Below are 24,302 nucleotides of genomic sequence, written 5' to 3'. Positions count from 1 at the left end.
TATCTATCTATCTATCTATCTATCTATCTATCTATCTATCTATCTATCTATCTATCTATCTATCTATCTATCTATCTATCTATCTAACTCAAGTTCATAACACATCTAAACAGGGTCAAGTCAGGTGCCATGTATGACTAAGGATCCAGATTGTCCAAGAAAGATGACTCTTGGGAAGGCAGGGCAGCCAGAGTCCTCACAAGTGGGGAAGAGGGGAGGATAGAGGGAAAAGGGCAGAATGGCTGCAGAAAGGGAGAGTCTGGCCTACACGGCATAGCAACACACGCTTCTGCAGCCTAACCACTGGATTTAAGGCATAGCACTGGCAGACAGCATTGTTTATGAAATTTCCACATGGATTTAAATCAGGATGCTGACATTAGTCCTGTCAAGCAGAAGATAGAGGTCAGATTGGATGCGGACTGTCAGTCTGATGCGAGAGAGCTTGTAGCCGGAGCAAAGAACACGCTCCAGAACTCCCCAGGCATGTTCAGAAAGCTGGTGGTGAATAAAACTGTCCGCCAACGCAGGCGCTTCACAGTGGCAGTGTCTCACACCTGGTAAGACTCAGTGTTTGCAATTTCTTTTTTCTGTATCCTTATTAAATAAATTCAACTCGAACTTGAAGAATTTACAAGCCTTATTATTTTTATACATTTGGGAGAGACTTTTATCCAAAGTGACTTACAATGCATTTGGGATAATAATTTTTTTAGTCCATGCATTCCCTGGAAACCCCACCCATATCCTTGCGGTTGTGTGCCATGCTCTAGCAGTTGAGCAACAGGACATATCACCTCTTCATAAATTAGAATTAAATAACAATATTAAAAAACTGGTAAAACAGTGCAGATGGACACAAAACTGTGTTCAGTGTCAATGGCTTCTAAATCTTAAAAACACAGCGCTTATGCGCGAGATGCTGAAAAAAAAGTGAGATGCGGCATATCTGTCAAAGACGTCCATCTAGTGCATGTTTATAAAGAAAAATTATTTAAAACAGTGCAGGTGGACACAAAAAACACTTTTGGTGTGAACAGCCCCTAACTCTTAAAACGGCAACACTTATACGCGAGGTGCTGAAAAAACAGCAGGATGTGGCACAACGACGAAAGTCGTCTGTCTAATGCATGTTTGTAAAGAAAAATTATTTAAAACAGGGCAGATGGACACAAAAAAGCATTCGTGTGAATGGCCTGTAACTTAAAAATGCAGCGTTCATTAACAAGGCATTGGGCAATAATCAAACATGTCCGTCTAGAAAAATAATATAAAACTGTGCAGATGGAACCACAATCAGTGTGAACAGCCTCTAACACTTAAAAACGCAGAGCTTACGTGTGAGGTGCTGAATAAACAGCGGTATGCTGCGCAATGTTAAAAGATGCCCTTCTAGTGCAAGTTTAAACAGAAAAACTGTTAAAAACATTGCAGATGGACACAAAAACATGTTCGGTGTAAACAGTCTCTAACTAAAAATGCAGCACTCTTGTGTGAGGCGCTGAAAAAACATACATGGATGTCACATTGGTCAAAGACATCCATCCAGTGCAAGTTTACATAGTAAATTACACAAAAATACATTCAGCGTGAACGCCCTATTAAAAACGCAGCATGCACGCAATAGAAGGATGTATTTGACCATAGTGCCATGTGTTTTTCAGACAGACAAAAGCATGTTCAGTGTGAATGGCCTTTTACTTAAAATGCAGCGTTCATGCATGAGGCACTAAAAAACAACACATCAGTCTAGTGCATGTTTACATTCAGAAAAACAGTCCAAAACAAAAAAAGTGCTGACGGACACAAAAACGTTTGGTTACGTATGTAACCTCCGTTCCCCGAGGGAGGGAACGACACGTTGTGTCGGAGAAGCGACACTAGGGGTCTCTCTTGAGCGCCGATATTCACCTCTGATCTATTGAAAAGGGCCAATGGGAGTTGGCAGTCAGTATTTTCATACCCCGCCCCCGGACATACGGGTATTTAAGCGGGGCAAATACGGGAGTTCATTCAGGATTTTTCTGAGGAGCCGGAAATGGTCCGGCCACAACAGTGGCTCGGTTCAGCGACATGGCAGAGGAAAGACACAACGTGTCGTTCCCTCCCTCAGGGAACGGAGGTTACATACGTAACCAAACGTTCCCCTTCTGTCGCTCTCTCCACGTTGTGTCGGAGAAGCGACACTAGGGGACCCATTCCAATCTTGTCATGCGCTGAACCGTGTACGTGAACCGCCGATACAGAGGTGGGCAGGGATTTCATCCAGTGCCGCGCATTGTCTGTACCTGGCTGCACGTACCCTTCCCCAATGCCCCATAAGAACATCGGAATCCTTCTAGTTACCCTGGGAGGGGAACAAGGCGATGTTTTCCAACATGGGAACGGGCCAGCCTGGCTGGGCCTCTTTTCTCTCTATGTTTCTCGCATAGAGCAATCACGGCCAGGGCCCTTACACGCATATAGGGAAGGGGGTCTTACCCAGACCCTGCGGAGACCACACCTGCCCTTTTTCTTTGGGAGGAAAAGTGGTACACACGTCACACGGCCGTCTTAGGAAAGTCTCGTGTGGAAAGTATGGTGCGGTGGTAGATCCAGCCTCGAAAGGGGGAGTTGCTACAGCACGGCGACCGGGGCAGCTGTAACTGCCTAAGGGAGACATGGGGGTCCGCTCGTAAGGGGACAGAACCGTGGAATTACACACAGGGGGAGTCCGAACCAGAGGCCTTCTTATTTTACCTGTGGAGCCCCTATACCAGTACGGGGTGGCCATCAGGGTACCCACAGTGGCTTGGGTCGGCGAGTTCCTCTGCTGAACCGCGGACCCGGAGGGCTGGGGAGGAATCGACCAGGGTCCCAACTCGGAGTGGGGCGCCCTGGGAAGAAGGCGCACTACTTTACCTTGACGTCAGGAAAAGGGCGCGCTGGGCGCAAGCGATCCACCCGGCCGGTCGGTCTACGTGTTACCGAGTTCTACAGGCTCGGACCTGAGAAAACACGAGACGCCACCGACTCAACGCGGAGGTTGTAAGACCTCGCAAAGGTGTTGGGTGTTGCCCAACCCGCGGCTCTACAGATGTCTGCTAGGGAGGTGCCCTTGCCAGTGCCCACGAGGACGCAACACCCCTTGTTGAGTGAGATCGGACCCGCAAGGGTAGGGAAACGGCCTGGGTGTGATAAGCCAGTGTGATGGCGTCGACAACCCAGTGGGCGAGCCTCTGTTTGGAGACGGCATTCCCTTTCTGGTGCTCTGTGTGCGGTCCAGGTAAATGCGCAGGGCGCGCACTGGACACAGCAACGAAAGGGCTGGGTCTGCCTCCTCCCGAGGCAGCGCTTGCAGATTCACTACCTGATCTCAGAATGGTGTGGTAGGAACCTTGGGCACATAGCCCGGTCGCGGTCTTAGGATCACAGACGTATCTGCCGGACCGAACTCCAGGCAAGTGTCGCTGACAGAGAACGCTTGCAGGTCCCCGACCCTCTTGATGGAGGCGAGCGCGATCAGCAGGGCCGTCTTAAGAGAGAGGGCCCTGAGTCCAGTTGATTCAAGCGGCTCGAAGGGAGGTCTCTGGAGTCCTGCCAAGACTACTGAGAGATCCCAGGAGGGAACTAGGCCTGGCAGGGAGGGATTCAACCTCCGGGCGCCTCTCAGGAACCTGAGGATCAGGTCGTGCTTGCCCAAAGACTTGCTGTCTACAGGATCATGGTGGGCGGCAATGGCGGCAACATACACCTTGAGGGTGGACGGGGACAGCCTCCTGTCCAGCCTCTCCTGTAGGAACAGGAGACCCGGCGGGGCCTCGCAGCGGGGCGGAACAGGTAATGCAGTGTCGGGCGGCTTCGTTGCGGCCTGAGGCTGAGGTGCTGAGAATAGACTCAAAGCACTTACCTTGCTCCGCGCACCCGGCAGGGGGCAGGTTCGTGACTGAGGAGGAGGTCTGATGCTGGCGTCCTCTGGACTCGTCTGAACCTGCCGGCCGGGGGACAGTCGTGGGCAGGCAGAAGGTGGGATCGCCGCGTCCGGTGTACCGGGACTGTCGAAATCTGAAAGCAGATTGCCGTGAGAACGGCATTTGCAGGCCAGGTGACCCAGAGGCAAAGGAAATAGCTCTAATATTGAGAATGTGGAAAATGTAAAAACAAAGGATTCTCCTCCCGGCCCTCCACCGGGGAACGGAGAGGTCTTACCACCTCCGGAGCTAACATCTCGGTCTCTGGGTCGGTCGTCTCAGGAGCGCCTGGGAGCCTTCCGGGTCCTCGAGGGGGTCCGTGAGACGAGGGGGCGTCCTCTTTCTGCGGGGAGCTGGGCCCGCTCTTGTTCGTTGAGGCGGAGCACCACTTCCTTTCTTCCTTGAAAGCCGCAGGAGGACGCCCTCGGCGAGCAGACAGGGCATGGCCCCTGGCGGCAGGTTTGCGGCGGGGCAGGACGTGTGACCTGGCCTCCGTCTGTTTCTTCACCACTGAGGACTGCTGGGTGGAGTCGTCAGGTGGTGTCGCCGAATGGAGCTGGGAGACTGGAGAGTTTTGAGAAAGCGTGCTTTGTCTACCTCCTGTACTATGACCAGATCCAGTCCATTTGTTATGTTTCTGGACCACGAGGGTGGACATCGCCTGTCCGAGTGCAGTTCCTGCAGCACGTCAAGAACAGGACTACCCAAGTGCAAATCTTGAAGTGCCTTGGCCCGGTGGACTTGCAGGGAGGGGCCATGGCATGCAGGGGGGGAGCGGTCTGGGACCGTTCTACCGCCGAGGTTAGTGAGAGCGGAGAAGCGAGGAAGCTTGGCTCGCTCAGCTCGTCGTGCATGTCCGGGAAGGAACGGGGGGGCGCGGCTGTGGGCGGTGCACCAGCCCGTGAATCATCAAGCCCGGGGAAGCATAGCGGATCTCCGTGCGTCAGGCTCAGACTGGGCAAGCAGACCCGTAGGTGGCGGCCCAGGCGAGTTATCCGCATCCGATGCCGCTGTGACGCTCTCCGATGCAGCGGTGATGTCGTCATCCAATGTCCGGGCGCTCCAGGGACCAGGCGGCCGGCCGTTAGGCGGACCGCGCTTATCCCGAGCTCGTGAGGGAGCAAGCAAGGGTGCAGGGGGCGGGGGTTTCGAGCGGTTTTACCCGGCGAACGCAGCCCGCCATTATCCCGGGATCATCTTCATCGCTCGCGGTGCCTGCGTCAATCCCGTAGGAAGGAGGCGAGGAGCGAGGGCGGCTGAAGTGGCTTTCTTCCTCACAAGAAAGCAGAGATTGCAACGCTGCTGCAGCTATGTTCTCAGGCTGAAAACATAACCCATTGGAGAGCATGCTCATCCCGAGCCCGGACGGAAAACAGCAAGCGTGCCGGGAGGCGGGGGTTTCAAGGGGTTCACCCGGCGAACGCAGCCCGTCATTGACCCCAGATCGTTTTCATCGCCACGGCGCCTGCCTCAATCCCGTGGGAAGGAGGCGAGGCGCTGGGCGGCTGAAGTGGCTCTCTCTCACTACAAGAGAAAGCCTACGACCGCAATGCTGTCATGGCTATGTTTTCATACTGAAAACATAGACCATTCATAAAAACGCTGCCTGCGTGTTTACGCAACCCAGGTACGCCAGGCGGTTTTTATGACCGTCAGAGGTGGGGAGAAATCACCGCCTCCAAAAACTACACAGGGGCGGAAAGGCATCTTCAGAAAGACGCGTCCTGAAAAGGACGTTCTACGCCGCTGTGTTTGCTCTTTTAGAGAAATTTACTCTTTTAAGGAAAATAACTCTTTTAATATACACAGTGTGTATGTGTGTCTGCGCTGTCGAAGCGCTCAGGGGCAACAATGCACGCCGTGCAAAGTGAAGGAGAAAGCCGCTGTTGTGCGCCGTCAAGATCCAACAGCATGCAGATCGTCAGAGGAAACAGGAACATTTTATAGTGGTGTGTAAACTCGCAGCAACTGCAGACAGACCATCGGCTCCAAAGAAATTTTCTGAATGAACTCCCGTATTTGCCCCGCTTAAATACCCGTATGTCTGGGGGCGGGGTATGCAAATACTGACTGCCAACTCCCATTGGCCCTTTTCAATAGATCAGAGGTGAATATCGGCGCTCAAGAGAGACCCCTAGTGTCGCTTCTCCGACACAACGTGGAGAGAGCGACAGAAGGGGAACGCATTTGTAAAACATTGTGCCTATATGCAAAAACAACCAGATGTGTCACAACAGTCAAAGTGTCCATCTAACACATATTTATATAGAAAAACTGTTCAAAACAGTGCAGACGGACACAAACACCTACATTGTGAATGGCCTCTAACTCTTTCATGTGTGCATCAGACATGAATGATACCTGAAATCTTACTGCTTGTTGAGGAGAGTGTGCTATTACTTTTTAAAGCAAAGTTAGCCTGATATGATTAGAATGGGTGAAAATCACTTAAACTTTCATTGAAGGAGTTACCCGAGCTATATCTAGTGACCAGAATATCATAGATACTTGGGGGTGGGCTCTCTTGACTTGGACCAATAAGCAGCCCAACCAGATCACCATAGCAACTGCATAGCAAGTTAGCAACACATTCAAATACACTCAGCACCCTTAGCAACCGCATAGCAAATGCCTTGGCTATCACTCAGCCTCATTGTGACAGCAACTTTTGCATGTGCAAGCACATTTTCAGAGAAATCTAGTTATTTTTCTCTTTATTCTAAATTACTCTGTAGTTTGAATCCTTCAGGCAATCTATTCCCCTGTAGAGTTTCTGCACTCCAGATGCCACTTACTGTGATCCTGCACTTTGAGCAGTAACTAGACTCTTGCAACACCAACTTGTTACAACACACACACATGCATGTAAGGGCAGGAATAGTTGCTAGGCTCTTCTACCAAAAGCTTTGACAGTCTCTTATTATTCTGAGTCTGTTGTCAGACACCCTTCGAACCTTCTTGCATGAAGCCCGACGTAATTTCCCCCAGTCCCTTTTAACCGTGTCAATCTGTCCTATTCTTCTCTCAGCAGAGATGACTTCTCATTGCCCTCTCTTTTCTTATGGTTTTGCCTTTGTTCTTTGTGTTGTCTTAGCCTAAGTGTGTCAATAGATCATTTGTAGATGTTGTTGGAACACAAGCAATGATGTATCATTTTTAATTTCCTTTTTTAAAACCAAGTAACAAATATAACAAACACTGATTCTTGAGTTCCCAGTCTGTCGTTCACTCGACGTTGTGTCGAATGAATAGACACAAGTGATCTTTCTTGAAGGCCTCGGTTACCTCTGAACTTGAGAAAAGGCCAATGAGAAATTGGCAGACTGAATTTGCATACGGGTATAAAATGAGAGAATCTGTCCATTCAGATTTTTTCTTCGGAGCCGACCAGTTGTGTGTTCAGCAAGCTGGTGTTCCACTACTGTTCCACTCGCCTCTGAGAGCATTGCTGTTGGATCCTACGACGCATTACCAGCAGCTTTCTCCCTTCTCTGCACGCCAGTGCAGTCCACGCCCCTGAGCGCTTCGACAGCGTTTCCTTAAAGAGCAAATAGACCTGTAAAAGAGTATTTGTCCTCTAAAAGAGAATACACATTGGCATCGAACGTCTTTTTAAAGACACGTCTTTTTAAAGATGTCTTTCTGTCTTTGTGTAGTTCCTGGATGTGGCAGATATCTCTCTGCTTCTTACGGTCATAAGAGCTGCCTCGCGTGTCTGGGCTGTGATCACACACACAGGCAGCGTTTTATGAATGGTTCACGTACTCATTGCGAGAACATAACCATGGTAATGTTGCGGTCGCGGCTTTCTTTCCTCCGAGAGAAAGTCATTTCAGCCGCCACCGTTGAAGGCGATTTGGGGAGTGCAGCGGGCTTGGTTTCGCCGGGTAAATCCCCACGAACCCCCCACCCCCAGCACGCTTGTTTGCTTCCGTCCTCGCCCCACGGCCAGTCTGATGTCTCCCTCGGACCCCGCGAGCTGGATGATGATTTCGCCGATACATAGGAGAGCGTCACAGCGGTGTCTGATACTGATGACTCGACTGGGCTGCCACCTTCGGGTCTGCTTGTCTAGTTTGAGCCTGATGCACAGATGTCCGCTATGCTTGCCCGGGCTGCAGTGAGCGCGGGGCTGGACTGGAAGCCCCGCCTCACCCCTCACGGCTAGACGATTGGTTCCTCGGGTCAGGGCGCCGCTCACAGCCACTTAGCTCTCACAGATGTCCTCGTCCATAGACATTCAGTCTAAATTTTAGTTCAAGCACCACCCTCATTGTTTCATCAAATATCTCTGAGTGGACTAAAATCTTAATCTGCTATGATATAAAACATTTTATCATCAATAGTCAAAAACAAATTTATATTGAAAAGCCAGTTCTCGCCTCCTCCTTCCCGGGTTTCGGCACCAGTGTAAAGGTATCCAATGGAAAGGAGGAGGCGAGAACCGGCTTTTCAATATAAATAATAGTTTTAATGATAAACTCAAAAGACCACATAAACACACACATGACGGACATGTCCGCTAAAGATCTCTCTCTCCCGCACGATACTCTGCAGTCGGCCTTTAAACCTCAGAGGCTTGATTAGCCTATTACGGGACCAGGTGTGTATGATCACGACCCGGCCCCGCCCTCCGCCCTGCCACAAGACACATTCCTGAGAATATGAGCTTTCATTTGATATATGATTGTCTATTTAAGTGCTATGTGAATGACTTTTATATTTACATGAATATTCCTACCACATGACCTCTAGGTGGCGCTTATTTGCGATGTGGATGTTTTCAACTCTTATTTTGTTATTTATGTAACATAAATGCAGAAGGGAGGGTTATCTCTGAAAAGGTCAGATTCTAAGTTTTTTCATATCATCTCTGGTTAATTTAAAAGTAGAACTGTAGCTCTTTGGCTGGGGAAATTGTGGGACATGTTTTGTCCCATATCTCAAGAATCAGTGATAAAATATTGCTGAAGTTAATTTCGAAAAACAGTCATCAATAAAATGAACTCTCATTATAATTTCTTTACTTGATTGATTTTAAACTATCTCTCTCATTTGGTTTGTTTTCTCTCTAAGGCAGGCAGCTTATTGACCTATATCTTCAAAGCATCAAATTTAACATGTTCTCCACGATTCCTTTCTTCCTCATCTTCTCTGCTCAGTGCTGTTTTCCATTAGCTCTGCTATTGACTCCATTATTTATTCCTAAATGCTTTTCTGCATCTTTCTGGCATCATTCACTCTCCTTTGCCTCTTTGTTTTTGTGTTTGTGCCATAGCTGAAGATTCAGTTTGCAGAGGATGTGCTGATTCAGTCAGGCTCAGTCAGTCAAGACTCTGAGCTTTTCATAGAACACTGTTTAAACAATATAAGATCATTCTCTCAGCTCAGTCATTCATCTGAATGTTTTCAAATATGACTCTTATAATCTTTATTCCCAGAGTAAAATGTTTTTGCTCGTTGGTTGCGCTTCCTAGCTCAGAAGACTTAAAGGGTTAGTTCATCCAAAAATAGATATTCAGTCATCATTGACAAACTCTCATTGTCACGATTACCTGTTGTCTGCCCTGTGTTCTCTGTCGCACTATCACGTTTATGTCATGTTTCCTTGTCTGCTCCGTGTTTTCCACTTCACCCGTCACCGTTCGCGCTCCATGTCGTATTTTCCTTGTTGTTCGCCCCGTGTTTCACTGTCCTTGTCAAAACTACATTTCCCACAATTCCCGGCCTCCGTCACTGCCTGCACTCATCAGTGTTTTCATCTGTGTCTCGTTGAGTCTTCATTGTGTTTGTGTATTTAACCGTGTCTGTTTCTCCTTTCCCTTGTCGGTCTTTTGTTGTATGTAGATGCCTGTTCCCATGCTTCCTTCGTCGTTTTCACTCCAGCTATCCCCGTGTTTACCCTCCGTGTTAAGTTAACCCTTTGTTTGCCTTTCGTGTTTATTTACCTTTTCCCATTGTGGATGTTTCTTTTGTTGGTGTTCTTTTGTGTTGCCGTTATTATTAATAAAACCTGCTGCATTTAGATCCTCGTCCCGACTCTACCTTCACCGTCATTCGTGACACTCATGGTTTTCCCAAACCTGTATGTCTTTCTTTCTTCTTGTAGAACACAAAATGAGATGTTGGGCTCAATTGAGACTTCTCTAAAATGTTTAATCTCGTTGCTGTCTTCGCGAAGCAATTGAGGTATTAAGAGAACTCATTTTTTTTTTCTTTTTCACATAGGTTGGTTTATGATTGGTCCATTCTTTTTCTTCTTGACTCTTTACGCTTCTCTCATCAGATCTTGATGACTGGCATATCATGTTGCTTTGATATCTCCAGCCAACTTCAAACTTGCTTTTGTGCTCATTAATAATATGTTCACTTGTTTTGTTGAGTGGTGCATCTCTCATTTTCTGTCCTCCAGGTCCTTGGAATTCCATGTCATATAACCATGTGAAAATGTCTATTTAGTGCAACAAATTAAATGTGGAGAAAAAGTGGGCCAGAACCATGTGCAAAGGTGAATCGATGGAAAGATTTTTAGAATTTTTTCAAAAATTACTAATTACTAAATTAAATATTTTAATTAGGGCCTATATAGAAACGTAACACCTTAAAAATATATTAGTAAGAAAACCTAAAGACTCATATAGCCAGAAAGAAGAATCATTTTCATAAGCCAAACTTAATATTTTATTTATGCTACTGTTGTATTTGTTGTCACGTTTCAGTTATTTGCCATGTGATGATTCTTGAGTTCATATCCTACTTAAATTGTGTTTGGCTGACACCGTTATTGTGGTTAAATATTAAGGTCAATGGGCATCAGTAAATTATTCTTTATATTCATAAAAATTTGAGAGGCTGCCGTAGTGGAATTATTCATAATTATATGTTAAATAAAGTAGCTCCAAACTCTTCTCATCCAGCTTTTTGTTTCTGGTTAAGAGGATTATAAGCATTTTCACATCGAAAGTTCTAGTTTGCTCATTGATTTTACAAGCACGCATTGCTCACACTGTCATCTGTGTTATCTGTGCCATCCACAATTACGTTGTCATTGTAACCATGGAATTTGGAATTCCTTGCCCTTTGTGTCATGTGTGATGGAATTTCTGCAATTAAACTCAGGTTTCTCCAGGTTTGCTTGTCGTCGGGCAGGGGCTCAATCGAGACTGCTCTGTGAAGTGAAAGGAGTGGAAGATGATGAGAATTCAAATTTAAATTATCACAAAAATGCCTGCCATTTGATTAAGATTAGACCCTTGCTCAGTTTCAGCACTCTGGGTGGGACAACCATTTATCTGGCCCTAGCTTAGGGAATCTAGTCATCTATTTAATTAGGGGAATCACTTAGATATGGTTGTGTGTGCCCTGTAAGGTTGGTTGGATGGGATGCAGTGCAGGGCGGAGCTGCTAGTTCACCCCAGAGGATAACTTGTAAATATAAGTAGGGTGTGCCAAGCAAGGTGGTTGATAGGACGCAGGGCGAGCCTTATATATTTTTTTTTATTATTTATAACAGTTTTTATACAAACATAAAACAGATCAAAGTCTCACAAAATGTATACAAAAAGTATGCAAAAAAATAAATAAACACACAAAGGAAAAAACACAAGACAAAATACAAAAAAAACAAGTTATAGGCAGCTTGATCGCTAATCAACCAGAACATCATAGCCATGGAATTAGCAGCCCAATAATAATGACTGAAAACAGGTAGTGCTAGACCACCTAACTCTTTTGGCTTCTGCAAATGGGTCTAATTAATTCTATGTGCTTTATAGCCCCAAATAAATGGCAAATCTATTTGTTAAAAAAAAGAATGTGGTAAATTTATATTCAGGTTCTGAAAAAGATAAACAAAGCAAGGCAGGGAGACATTTTAATAGCATTGACCCTACCAATTAAAGATAACGGAAGAACCTTCCATTTATCAATAGATATTTTTAACTTATTTATTGCATCTGTGAAATGTAGACTAAAAATATGTATAACATTTTTAGGAATGACTAACCCTAAATATGTTAAGTTATCCTTTGTGATTCGAAAAGGTAATGACCTCAGAAACTGAGCATCCAGCCCTTCACCCAAGGGCATGAATACACTCTTATCCCAATTAGCAGAATATCCAGAAAAAGAGCCAAAATCCTCAAGTGATTTAATTAAAAATGGAAAAGCAGAAGAAGGATCACTCAAATATAAAAGCAGTTCCCTATCTGTCACTCACTCAACGTTGTGTCGATGTAGTGACACTAGGGGTCGCTCTTGAGAGCCTGAGACACCTATGATCTTTGATAAAAGGAGTGGTATTTGTATGCCACTCCCCCGGACATATTGGTATAAAGGAGAGGGCGTGCATACCGCTCATTCAGATTTTCTCTTCGGAGCCGAGCAGTCGCTATTTCATTGAGAAATAAATGAGCTGAATTCCCACAGCTTCCATTCACCTCTGCTGGATCCTTAAGGTGCATTAAAGTGGCTTTCTCCCTTCTCTGTATGGGTGCACTGCAGAGATCACCCCTGTGCACTTCGGCATATCATTTAGAGGGTATTCTAAGAGTATTTTCCTTTTCTAATAGAGTACATTCTAAAAGAGCGGCACACATCGGAACGTCTTTTTAAAGATGTCCTTCCGATTGTGTGTTATTCCTGGTTGAGGTCGATATCTCTCGCCTTCAGATGGCCACAATCGCTGTTCCCAAGATGGGCATGGCACCGCAGGACACATCGCATGGCCATCACACCGATCTGTCGCCGCCTTTACAGCCCTTGGAGCAACCTCACATTTCTACGGGCAGGGGTTCCCCTAGTATAGGTCTTAAGGTGCGTCATGGTTACGACCAACGCCTCCAACACGGGCTGGGGCGCTGTATGCAACGGGCACATAGCAGCTGGAATCTGGACGGGCCCACAGCTGCGTTGGGACATCAACTGCCTTGAGTTGTTGGCAATACTGCTCGCCCTGCGGATGTTCTGGCCGTTGATCTAGGGCGAGCATGTGCTGGTTCAAACAGACAACACAGCCTCGGTAGCACATATCAACCACCAAGGCACCGCAGTGGACGCTCTGTCACAGCAGGTCACCCGCAAGGGAGAGTGGAGACTTAACCCTCAGATGGTCCAGCTGATCTGGAGTCGATATGGGCAGGCACAGGTAGACATTTTCGCCTCCCCAGAATCTCCCATTTCCCTCTCTGGAACCTCTGACCAAGGCACCTCTCGGTATAGTTGCGCTGGCACACAGCTGGCCGCCTGGACTACGCAAGTATGCGTTGCACCCAGTGAGCCTGCTTGTACAGACCCTGTGCAGGGTCAGGGAGGACGAGGAGCATGTCATCCTAGTAGCACCCTACTGGCTCACCCAGACTTGGTTCTCGGACCTCACGCTCCTCACATCAGCCTCTCCCTGGCAAATTCCCCTGAGGAAGGACACTCTTTCTCAGGGATGGGGCACCATCTGGCACCCGTGACTAGACCTCTGGAACCTCCATGTCTTGCCCCTGGACGGGATGTGGAAGACCTCAGTGGCCTACCACCTGCCGTGGTAGACACCATCACTCAGGCCAGGGCCCCCTCTACGAGGCATTGCCTGCTAAATCCCTCGTGGGACCTCTCTGTTGTCCTGCAAGGCCTACGAGGGGCTCCCTTCGAGCTCTTAGAGACAGCAGAGTTTAAGGCACTCTCCTGAAGACTGTCCTCCTGATGATGATCTTCAGCATATAAAGAAAGAACAGCTGCCTTAGAACTCTTACTCTGATTACAATACCAAATATTTAGCAGGCGACGTCAACTACAAAAAGAAACTCATCCTGGGACAAAGCCAGTTTGATCTGGGTGAATTAACGATGATACATGTTTATTCAAACGGGTGGCCAAAATGTTGGCAATCACTTTTTCATCGTAATTGAGGAAGACTTATTGGCCTGTAACTAGAGGGCTCTGTAAAATCTCAATCTTTTTTCTTCAAAAGGCATATATGTGAGAAATATTTTCTTCTCAATCGAATGATTTACCATTCTAAGCAACTAAAGCGTGATTGCATTTGCATTAACCTTATATAATTCCACACCAAACCCATTAGGGCCTGTGGCTTTCCCATTAGAGAAGGAGTTAATTGCATCCAAAATTTCACAGAGAGAGAATGGTTCCTCTAATTTCGCTCTGGCACATTCATTAAGTTTTGGAAAGTCCACTGCATCAAAAAATTGCCGCCCTGTAACGTTCAGCTCAGAACAGCTGAAAGAATAAAGATGCTTATAATATTAAGCAAAACGAATATTGATTTCTTTAGGATGTGTTAATAAATTACCATTCTGAAATTTTATTTGATGAATGGCCCTACTAGCCTGCGCACCCCTTAGTTGCCTGGCAAGAAGCTTATCTGCCTTATCTCCCAACTCAAGCTGTTTTTGTTTAAGTTTAATAGCATTATATTCTTATTTCAACTTAAGAATAGCATTAAGGTCACTCTGAGCTTTAGATGAACGAAATGTTTGTTCTGAAGATGTAAGTATGGATTCTATCTCAGACGGACGCCTATGCTTCACCTTCCTCAGTGAAGATTCATATGCAATAATATGACCTCTTAACATTACTTTACAGGTTTCCCCACATGCAAGTATCTGAAACATCTCCTTTGTCGTTGGTCTCCAAAAATTGGCTTAAACACTCAGACATATAAGATTGAAACTGTATATCCATTAATAATTGAGGATTGATATGCCAACAATACCTTTGGTAGTGAAATTTTCAGACCCATAGAAATAGGGCTATGATCAGAAATTTGAATATTATGATATTTGGACTGAGACACTCCCTGAATGAGTTTTGGAGTCAATAATAAAGTAATCAATATGTGTATAGGACTTAGTTATGAACATGGGGAAAAAAAGAATAATCACGAGCAGTCGGGTTAAGTAATCTCCATATATCCACAAGATTCATAGATTTTATCAAATTATTTAAAACACCAACAGACTGAATAGAAGGAGGAACTTGTGAAGAATGGAAATCATTTTGTGCAGAACGATCTTTTTCTTTTACACAATCTGCTTCCATAATCAGGTGTGCATTTGTAGTAATATTTCATTTTCACAAATTCCTCTCGATATAAAAGCTTCCAGGATTAGTGAAGACAGTGGAGGCCCTGTGTATGATCCTGCTAATTACAATAATTAATTTAATATTGCGTGTTATATTAAATGTCCCTAAATATTCAGTATTACTGTAAATGTCCCTACAAAACAGCTCCCACACGTCTCCTTATGTTGCGCTTCACGATAAGGAGACGTTTGGAAGATGCGCAAAATAAGGAGATGGTTGGAAGATGCGCTTTAGGGACATTCACCAATAAAACGGAGATCTACTCTTTACTCTCAAAAGTGAAGTCTGTGTCCTCACGATGCTCTTAGCACTGTACGATTACTCCAAAGCACTCGTTAATCTACAAGCATTTTCAAGAACTACTTAACTTACGATGCTGCAAAACTAAGATGAATCTTAAGTTGGATTCTACGATCTACTTTGGGGAAACAAGGCCCTGGATGTTTATGGAAATTTTAAGGGAGCATTTCAAAGGCTTTTATGTATTGTATGAAAACACAAACTGAGGTTCCTCTGGTTGTCTCATTTAAATGACAAGCAAAAGTAAATATGTAGGCTTAATTGGTTTGTATTAATGTTAATGTAGATTGCACTGGGAGATTATAATTTGAGTGTTACTTGAGTAATTAAATGATTAGATTGTAGATTAATGGGTAATTAAGTGGTAATTAACAAAAGGGTAATTAAATACAACACAGCAATTTCTGATTATAATGAGGGTAAAGTACCATAATTGTCACTCATTCATGACACAATTGGTCCATCTGGTGGTGACAGTCAGTTATAGTGTTGAATAGAGTAATGGCATAAACAAGGATGCAAACACACATTTATCTCCAGAGAAGAGCTCAAGTGTGCCAATTAAACCACAAATTCATTGATTACATACAGTATAACAGAAATATATATAAAAAATTGAATTATAGAATCTTCTATTTTCATATTACTTTGCAAATCTACTGGAAATTGGTATATAATTGATGACAAATGAGAAATGGCAATTGCCCCCTTATGAATTTCCCTCTGCCTCTATCTGTGTTTTTAAAGCACTTAAAAGCTTTCAAGGTTTTGCTGTAGTATTATTATTATTATTATTATTTATCACAAATTTAATGGAAGGGATCAAATCTTTTGAGCAAATTAAAAAGGACACAATTGTGGATGCAAACACTTATTATTGAATTGCATAGCTTCTGGGCTGGTTTTTTATTCTTTATAATGACCATCTCCACTTTATGTGTCCCTCTGTGTAGTTTGGATGTGGAGAATGGCCCCTCTATGGGCTGCAGTCCACTGGACCTGCAGGCATCTCCGGGCTCCGGTCTCGCCCTGCATCCCAGCATGGCCAGTCACGGTCAGCGGCGGGAGTCTTTCCTCTATCGCTCGGACAGCGACTATGACCTCTCTACGAACTCCTCCCTTGTAGGAGAACAGCTGTGAGTGAGAGCTCTGTACATCTCTGTTCACCTGTACTGATGTAAGATAAATCAAGGCTGCATCCCAGTTCACATACTATCAAAATTAGTATCCCACACAAGGATTAGTGCATACTAAGTCACAGTATGTTGGAAATAGTAAGCCAAAGATGCAAAAGGTGATATACTTTTTTCAGTTGATTTTTTAAAGTGTGCATCTGTGCTTTTAGCTTAATATGTTCCACAACCACATTGCACAATGGAAGAAGATGAGTTTGTGGTGGTTCACTTTCAACTTTTTCAACTGAAGAAAAGTGGCGAAGAAAATGAGGCTGAAGTTTCCACAGCAGGTTTATCAACCTAAATGTTATTGATTTTGCCATCATCAGCAAATTACAAAAAATAGAAAATTATGTATAGTTGATACACATTTTTGTAGGTTAAGTCTAAAATGTCTGTACTAGTGTAATTTCTGGTATTTATCTGGTAGTGTCATAAAACAGTTTTCAAACAGTTTTCTGAACACTTCCCTGTCTTCCATGGGTTGGAAAACTCATGCCATTAGTTTAGCCAATGTTGCTGTGTTGGGCTTGCTTACAGTTGTCTCTGCAATTAAGCTGGGATAGAATAAATTATTTGTATATAAAATGTACACATCCCTTTTAAGTGTGGGAATTGTTTTGCAGCCTAAGCTCCATTCAGAGATTAGTGTCAACACTTATCAAACACTCTTGAACCAAATAACTTAGATCTTCAGGTACACCTAGAGGCAGCACCTCTGAAATAAATCATTCATATCATTGCAACTGCAGTTCAAAGTCAGAAAAGTTCACTGAAGTAATACTGTACAGCATAACCTATTTCAACTTGAGATATGGGGCCCTATTTTAATATTACTAGCACTAAGCGCAGTGCTATGCCATAAGTATTAAGCGTAAAGTCAGTGGGCGTGGCCATGAAGTTTTGGTATTTTCGTGTAAGCATGCGCTAAGTCTAAGCGCAAGTGGGTTTGTTGAAATTGCACTGGCAAAGCGCAAATGGGCTGGGTCAAGTGCAATTTCATTCTGAGGTTCTTCTCCAGCACCATCTGCGTCCTATTATATAGTCCATTTTCTGTCAAGTACCAGTGATATAAACGAAGACAGCACATTCATAAGAATTTGGTAGTGTAAATGGACTGTATGCAATTAATTAGAAGAATAGAATTATGGACTCACGTTCTTTTGCGCATTAACCGTGTCCTTTCATATAGGCATATTTCTAGTGGCAGTGACATGCTCCTTTTATATGCATGAAAATGTGGTTCTCGTCAGAATTTGAATTTATGCTCCATCAAATTATGGAGAATGTAAGTATTATTCATCATTTTCATCTACTGACACACAAATCATGGCTAATAATAACAGTGATTGTCTCGGAACACACTTCACTTCTACTGGTCGATTTAGATTTTGAAAAATGTAATTCATTAATTGAAAAATTTTAAAATGTAATTATTTAATTAGTGAAATTTTCAATTAATCATTCAAATTCCATTTCAAATGAAATGAAAATAAAATAAAAATAACAAAGTGGTCAAAAAATCATACCAAATCCAAACAGTTTACCCTCTTCAACTTCTTCCACCGGCCCCTTTTGCTGTGACTTACAAATCAATCTACGACAACAGATGGGAAATACCAATAAAAATTAGATCATAAATGCAATAGTAAATATAAATATAGTAATAATAATTTTAAAATAAATTATGACCTAAAGAAAGTTTAATACAAATCTAATTCATTTCGGTTTCATAAAATGGCTAAAACAGTAATCGTCATGGACCAAATTAATTGTTTTACTATATTTGGACATTAACTTTATTACCACCTACTAGTGGAATCTCCAAACTGCAAATGCAGGAACTGAATTTAGACTGCGCTGCAAACAGACATGGTTTTGAAACGTCTTAGCTAGGGTGGCCAGATGCCCCATTTTTCCCAGGACAGTCCCAGTTCAATCACTTTTTCTAGTGTCCCGACTTATTCTGAAAAAATCGTGTTTTGTCCCGTAATTCCCCTCTCCTAAAATCTCTCTATCGCCTATTTGTCTTTCTCAGTCACTCACGTTGGTAATCTAATCAAAGATAGCCAAGCAAAACCAATAAAATCACACCATGTTATTTGAAGTACATGATTGGATTAAACTATCCAATTACAATCCCCTATCAATAGACATCCAGTTAGTGAACTTATTGAGGAGTCGGTTTGAACGAGCACACAGATGAAATTGCGGTTGGAAAAATGTCAAGGACAAGTGCATGTACATATAATGAGGATCTTCAAAAATAGTTTAAACGTCTAAAAATGGAGTCACAGACAAAGCCTAGAAAGTGAGGTGTGAGATTAGTGGAGCTTGTTTTTCCATCGCACATGGAGACCACACTGACATTGCGCATCATTTTCACACAAAAAAGCATTTGGATGCTGTTTAAAGTTAGTCTTCCACACCAGGTCTTAGTGATTTTTTTTTAAGCAAAGTTCAGAATCTGACAAGGTACACGTAAGGGAAAGACTTTTTGCTTATCATTCTGTTGTGCACGGCCATAGTTTTGCACATTCATGACATGAGAAAGGTCTTGCAGGCCAGGCTGGCGGAATTATTCATTCCCTCTGGCATTAAAAAGCAGTTGGATGCCCTGGTTGATGCTGGTGACATGTGAACGGATGATTTTTTGTGTGCAGTCAGAAACTTTTATTCAGCATTGGTGGATTACCTCCAAAATTAGAGCCGCTCATTGGAGAACACAGAAAAACTTGAGTGGGCCCTACTGAGAGACATCCCAGTGTGGAAAGACATTCAGAGAAGTCTCGAACACTTCTAATCCACAATCCCTGCTCTCAGTTTGATTGACAAAACCATGCTCTTTGATGATTGGGCTTGCACTAAAAACATTAACACTCGTCACATCACTGAGGGGAACATGAACAAGACGGCCATGTCTGAGAGATGGACAGATGTTTTTCGTGAGCTGGAGAGCATGACCATCAACATTGTAGTCTTAGCCAAGGTCATGGAGTTTGTTTTTATGCCTGCCTGGGACATCTGCATCTGTGTGTTCTCATTAATGAATGCAGTATGGACACCGGATATATCTCAACACAGTGTAATAGTCATGCAGGCAATACTTTTGGTACATCTTCCTTTTGGACTGGACTGCTCTGCATTTTATGATAAACTCTTGAAAGACAAGCGAGCACTGAGAAAAAAAAGCAAAAAGTACAAGGTGACAATAGTTGCATTTACGAAAATTGCACTTAGATTTAGCGCTCCCATAAACATTTGATAAGATGTAGCGCATGGTCGTTCACAGTTGAGTATTTTCCTATCTATTACATGTACAGTGAGGTTCAACAGTCAGAGTTGATTTAAACTGGGATTACTGAGATTCAAAATCTAAAAAGAATTTTGAAAAATGTAAAACAAAGAAACATTATGATAAATATTTGATCAAACAAGCATTTTTAAATTGTGCATTATTTGTAGGTCACTAATCAAACAATAAAATTTGTGATATTGACCGTGTTTACTCAAAAGGTCACATTTGCTTATTTCCGTTGAATCACACAAGATGCTCTTGTGAACGACCATGATTCTCAAATCATGCTGGAGAACATCGTCAGGTTTTTCATTTACAACTGAGACAGCACAGTGGATATTGTACTCTGTTTGACATTTGTATTTTTTCTTTCTTTATTTTCTTTTTGTGTTCTCAGACATGGTGAAGACTTGATAGTTACTCCTTTTGCTCAGGTACATTCATATTTTACTGTAATGATGTACAATGACCAAATTTGGGTGATTTGTCATGTGTAAACTGTTCCTGTTGCCTTTTGATATCTCTCCTGTTGTCGTTTTGTGCAATAGGTGCTTGCAAGTCTACGCGCTGTTAGGAATAATTTCAGCATCCTGACAAATGTACAGTGCCCCTCCAGCAAGTAAGTGCTGTTTATAGGCATTTCATAAGGGTTGTAATATGAAAATATACCACATGAGGGCAGAACTCACCTAATATGATTGTTTTTGTCCAGCATAAGGATAACAAACTGACCTAATGACCTTTGTTCTCATATTATTAATTTCATACATTAATAACTGTTCTCTTGATTTTTGCATTGGTCAGTGCACTCAAATGTTAAATGACTGGTTTATGTTAGAAAATATTAGTTCCTCATGTCCTTAGCTACCGAGTGGCTACTTAGTTATTTCCTAAGTTACTGTATATATTGTGCATACTTTCACATAAGCCTCAACAGTGTTTAAACTGGGTCAAACGTGGTGCCTGTAGAAACATGAGTAAATATTGGCTACAAACAGAACAATGGCTCTCCCAGACTGAATTAAAAATTGTGTCACATATTCACTGATATATCACAGATAATGATATATTTGCAATGTTTTTTCAATTGGAAATGGAATTTAATCACTTCCTTTTGAATATTCCCATGTATTTATTTATTTTCTGCTTTATTTATTAGAAGATCACCAGTCAGCAGTCAGCCCACAATGACCAAGGCCAACCTGTCAGGTAGGAACATTAATGCATTAAACTCACAGATGTTACATTGAGAAAGATTATGTTACAGTTCTCATAACCCTGAATGTGACATCAGTTGAAGTTGAAGACTTGGAATCTTACACTAATTCATTCCTCATATTTCTTCTCATACTTCTCATCTTCAAACTACATAATGTGCAGTGTCATGAAGGGAATAATAGGATCTGTTTTAAATAAAATTGAAATGGCAAAAAACTTCTTATCTAGCTTATTAACGCATATATAAAAAAAAAAAAAGAGCATTATAAAAAAAAAATGAAATTATTTTTAATTACATTTTAATTCGCTTTATTGAAATATATGTATCTAACAAATACTTCACAATTTAAATGATATATATAAACAATTAATATCTGAAATGAGTTTTTAAATAAAAAATACAGACTACCTCATCCTGACACATTATGGTAATAAAAATGTGGGAGAAAAATCTGCTTAATTGTCATGAAAATGACACATTGCCAAATAGGCTTCATGAAACATTTAATATATTTTGCTTTCTCGTGATTTTGGGGTGAAATACTATATGACCCAGACATGTTCGTGATAAGTTTTCTTGACAGCCTGAAGCAGATGTCGTTGGACTGTTGTGCATGTTTTAAAGACTCCCGAGGACAGCTGGTATGATGCCACCATTCCTTTCTCCATCTAAGAACCATGAAAAGAACAAAGCCTTTGTAGAATGAAGAAATGAGAGAGTGTGTGGGCGGAGGGGGGTTATGAAAGTTTGTATAAAGACAACATGTTTGTATGACCTCTCATGCGTACACACAAACCACAGAGGCGGAGTGTATGAAAGTGCAGTGCGTATACAAAGGTGTGTTTGTGCGAGTGTGAATATTCATGCATGCATACATAAAAAGAGCAGAGTTATGTGTTTACAGTGTTAATGAAGTTCATGAAACTCTACAGGGGTTGGAGTAAGGAGGAACAAAATAAATCTCTTGGTACACGTCAAGACAATGTCCTGGTTTCACCCTGAAATCAAATTCTATTCTGTTTTTTTAGAACCATTAAGATTTTTTACAATATGATATTATTTTATGATACCTATTGTCTCATTATTGATTAATGAAAAAATAAGGATTACTGTAATGCCCTTTTTTTTCATTACTATGTTTCAAATTATAATAATAAATGTAAGTTCTCATTCTCATTACCATAATGTCAAAAAATCCTTATCCTCCTACTATATTGTGAAGGACAAGTTTGGACAAGTTTTAGTGAGATTCACCCAATGAATTTTTGGTTTATACAGACAGGAATCCTTTTCACGCTGACATGTGTCGTCTCTGTGCATGCAGGCCTTTGTGTGTTTGGGTGTATATGCATGCTCCAGGTGTACAAGCCTCAGCCACCAATCTACTATGCTGAGAGTTAATAGGAGGGGGGAAAGGATTGTGGGATGTTTTGGTTCCTGTTTTGCTGGGCTCTTCAGCCTCATTGACGTCAGTCACCTCCCACCTACTACCTTCACTTCCTGTGCGTTTGAAAGCGCAGATGCCACATGGTCCTGGCAGGAAGAAACACACACTCACTCACACACACACTGAATATGGTGGAAAACTGTGCTCACTTACGTCTAGCTGGCTTATTAAGTACGCCAGAGGAAATAAGAGTGTATTGCATGCTGCGCGCTCCTCACGCACGCCAGTGTCCCTGTTGGCCGGTTGTGTGTGTAATAACACAGCATGAGGATGCAGCTGTTATTCGATTAGAGAAGCTGCATTGCTGAAAACATTAGAGTAACTGGTCCACTAAACACTATTTGATCATAATTTGTTACCATTTTGTTAATTTTCCCCAACGAGGTTTACAACAGGTTGTCTTAATTCATGACTTAATTAAAGTCATTTTAATTATGTCACAATTTACTTACTGTCATTTCGCTCCAAACCTGTACGACTTTCTTTGAAAGCATTGCACGCACACCACAGTGGACATACAGAAGGGTCGAGCAACATGGCCACAAAAATTATATCTCAATGTTTTTCAACCTATTGACGATAATCTATATACTGTATATCTTAATTATGTATTTGCTGTGAAATTGCTCAAAGGATTTGTTTAGTTTAAATTTTTTTTTTTTACCGAGGAATCATCATTTAATCCAAATAGCCATTTTATCCAAGTAGATTTCATATTTTAAAGGCATTGAATGAAAATCTTTAAAAAATAATAAAGGCATTTCTCCCTGCAGTTTTCCTATTAATGATCTTTTGATTCATATTTCTATTTTATATACAATTATACATAGTAGCTTAATAAAAAGCATTATTTACCTCTTTATTTTTACAAAAAAAAAAAAAAATTGTGAATGAAAAAGGTGTGCAAAAATGACTTTGTTCTCTAATTGTTTTGGAAGCCAGTTGAATATAGCATAATACTAAATTATTTCTGTGGGACCCAGTCAAGTTTATTATTTTAATATAATACTGAATTATTATTATTATTTTAAGGATTAGATTTGTTTTATATCAAAGTAATACATTTTTGTCCTATTTATTTTAACTTCACCTCTGGCTTTTATTTTGACACTGAGTGTTGTATGTAGCATCAATGATCCGCATCTGGTGAAACGATGTCATCTTCTCCTTTTCTGTTGTACTGTGCCATGTTTGTACATTTGTATAATAACTTGTAGTGGTTACTAATGTTTGGAATGGCAAGAAATCTTGAACTTGCTGTACTTTTATTTCACAGTGCACGTGAACTTCTCTAAAAGCGGCAAAAACATGAGCCCATGAACGCACAAAGACTATGTTTATCTGTTTTTCCTCACTGCCTTTCGTGGTTTAATAATCACATTTGACCATTAAGCCATTTCATTGTGTAGCCCTGAAGGATCATGAAATTAGTTTACTAATGCACTCTTTATGAAAATTAATTGGCAAATAAAAAGCACATTAAAATCTAAATATTCACGATATTGCTTAATTTTATATCGTCTGCAAAATTGTTGCGATTATATCTTGAATATTCGATATATTGCCCTGCCCTAGACGTCAAGATTTTCAATAAAAATGACTTACATTTTGGGTTGTTTCACACTAACATATACCTTCCAAGACTTGGAATATATGCAACTTTTATGATGAGTCCTGTTTTAAGCTTTAAAGTGAGGTACTATCCACTGCCATTCGACCATTCTGTAGATCTCTCAATCAATATTTAGTTGGCATCACTCCGAACTCAAATCATTCATTGATATACTAAAATGTTTACTTAAAGGATTAGTTCACCCAC

At 42.2% G+C, this 24,302-nt stretch overlaps 1 protein-coding gene across 3 annotated transcripts in view; it reads left to right on the top strand.

The window, feature by feature from the left end:
- Positions 1 to 24,302, top strand: part of LOC127648843 (cAMP-specific 3',5'-cyclic phosphodiesterase 4B-like) — a 92,618-nt gene that overhangs the window by 41,307 nt on the left and 27,009 nt on the right. For all 3 annotated transcript variants that reach the window (XM_052133621.1, XM_052133623.1, XM_052133622.1), the window contains 4 exons: positions 16,298 to 16,480; positions 20,215 to 20,251; positions 20,366 to 20,436; positions 20,977 to 21,026. In XM_052133621.1, coding sequence (XP_051989581.1) covers positions 16,298 to 16,480; positions 20,215 to 20,251; positions 20,366 to 20,436; positions 20,977 to 21,026 — 341 coding nt within the window. The remainder of the gene's footprint in view (positions 1 to 16,297; positions 16,481 to 20,214; positions 20,252 to 20,365; positions 20,437 to 20,976; positions 21,027 to 24,302) is intronic.

Source organism: Xyrauchen texanus, chromosome 9 (genome assembly GCF_025860055.1).
Source record: "Xyrauchen texanus isolate HMW12.3.18 chromosome 9, RBS_HiC_50CHRs, whole genome shotgun sequence".
NCBI lineage: Eukaryota > Metazoa > Chordata > Actinopteri > Cypriniformes > Catostomidae > Xyrauchen > Xyrauchen texanus.
The sequence above is the reverse complement of the archived record's forward strand: the minus strand, read 5'-3'. Positions and strand labels throughout refer to the sequence as shown.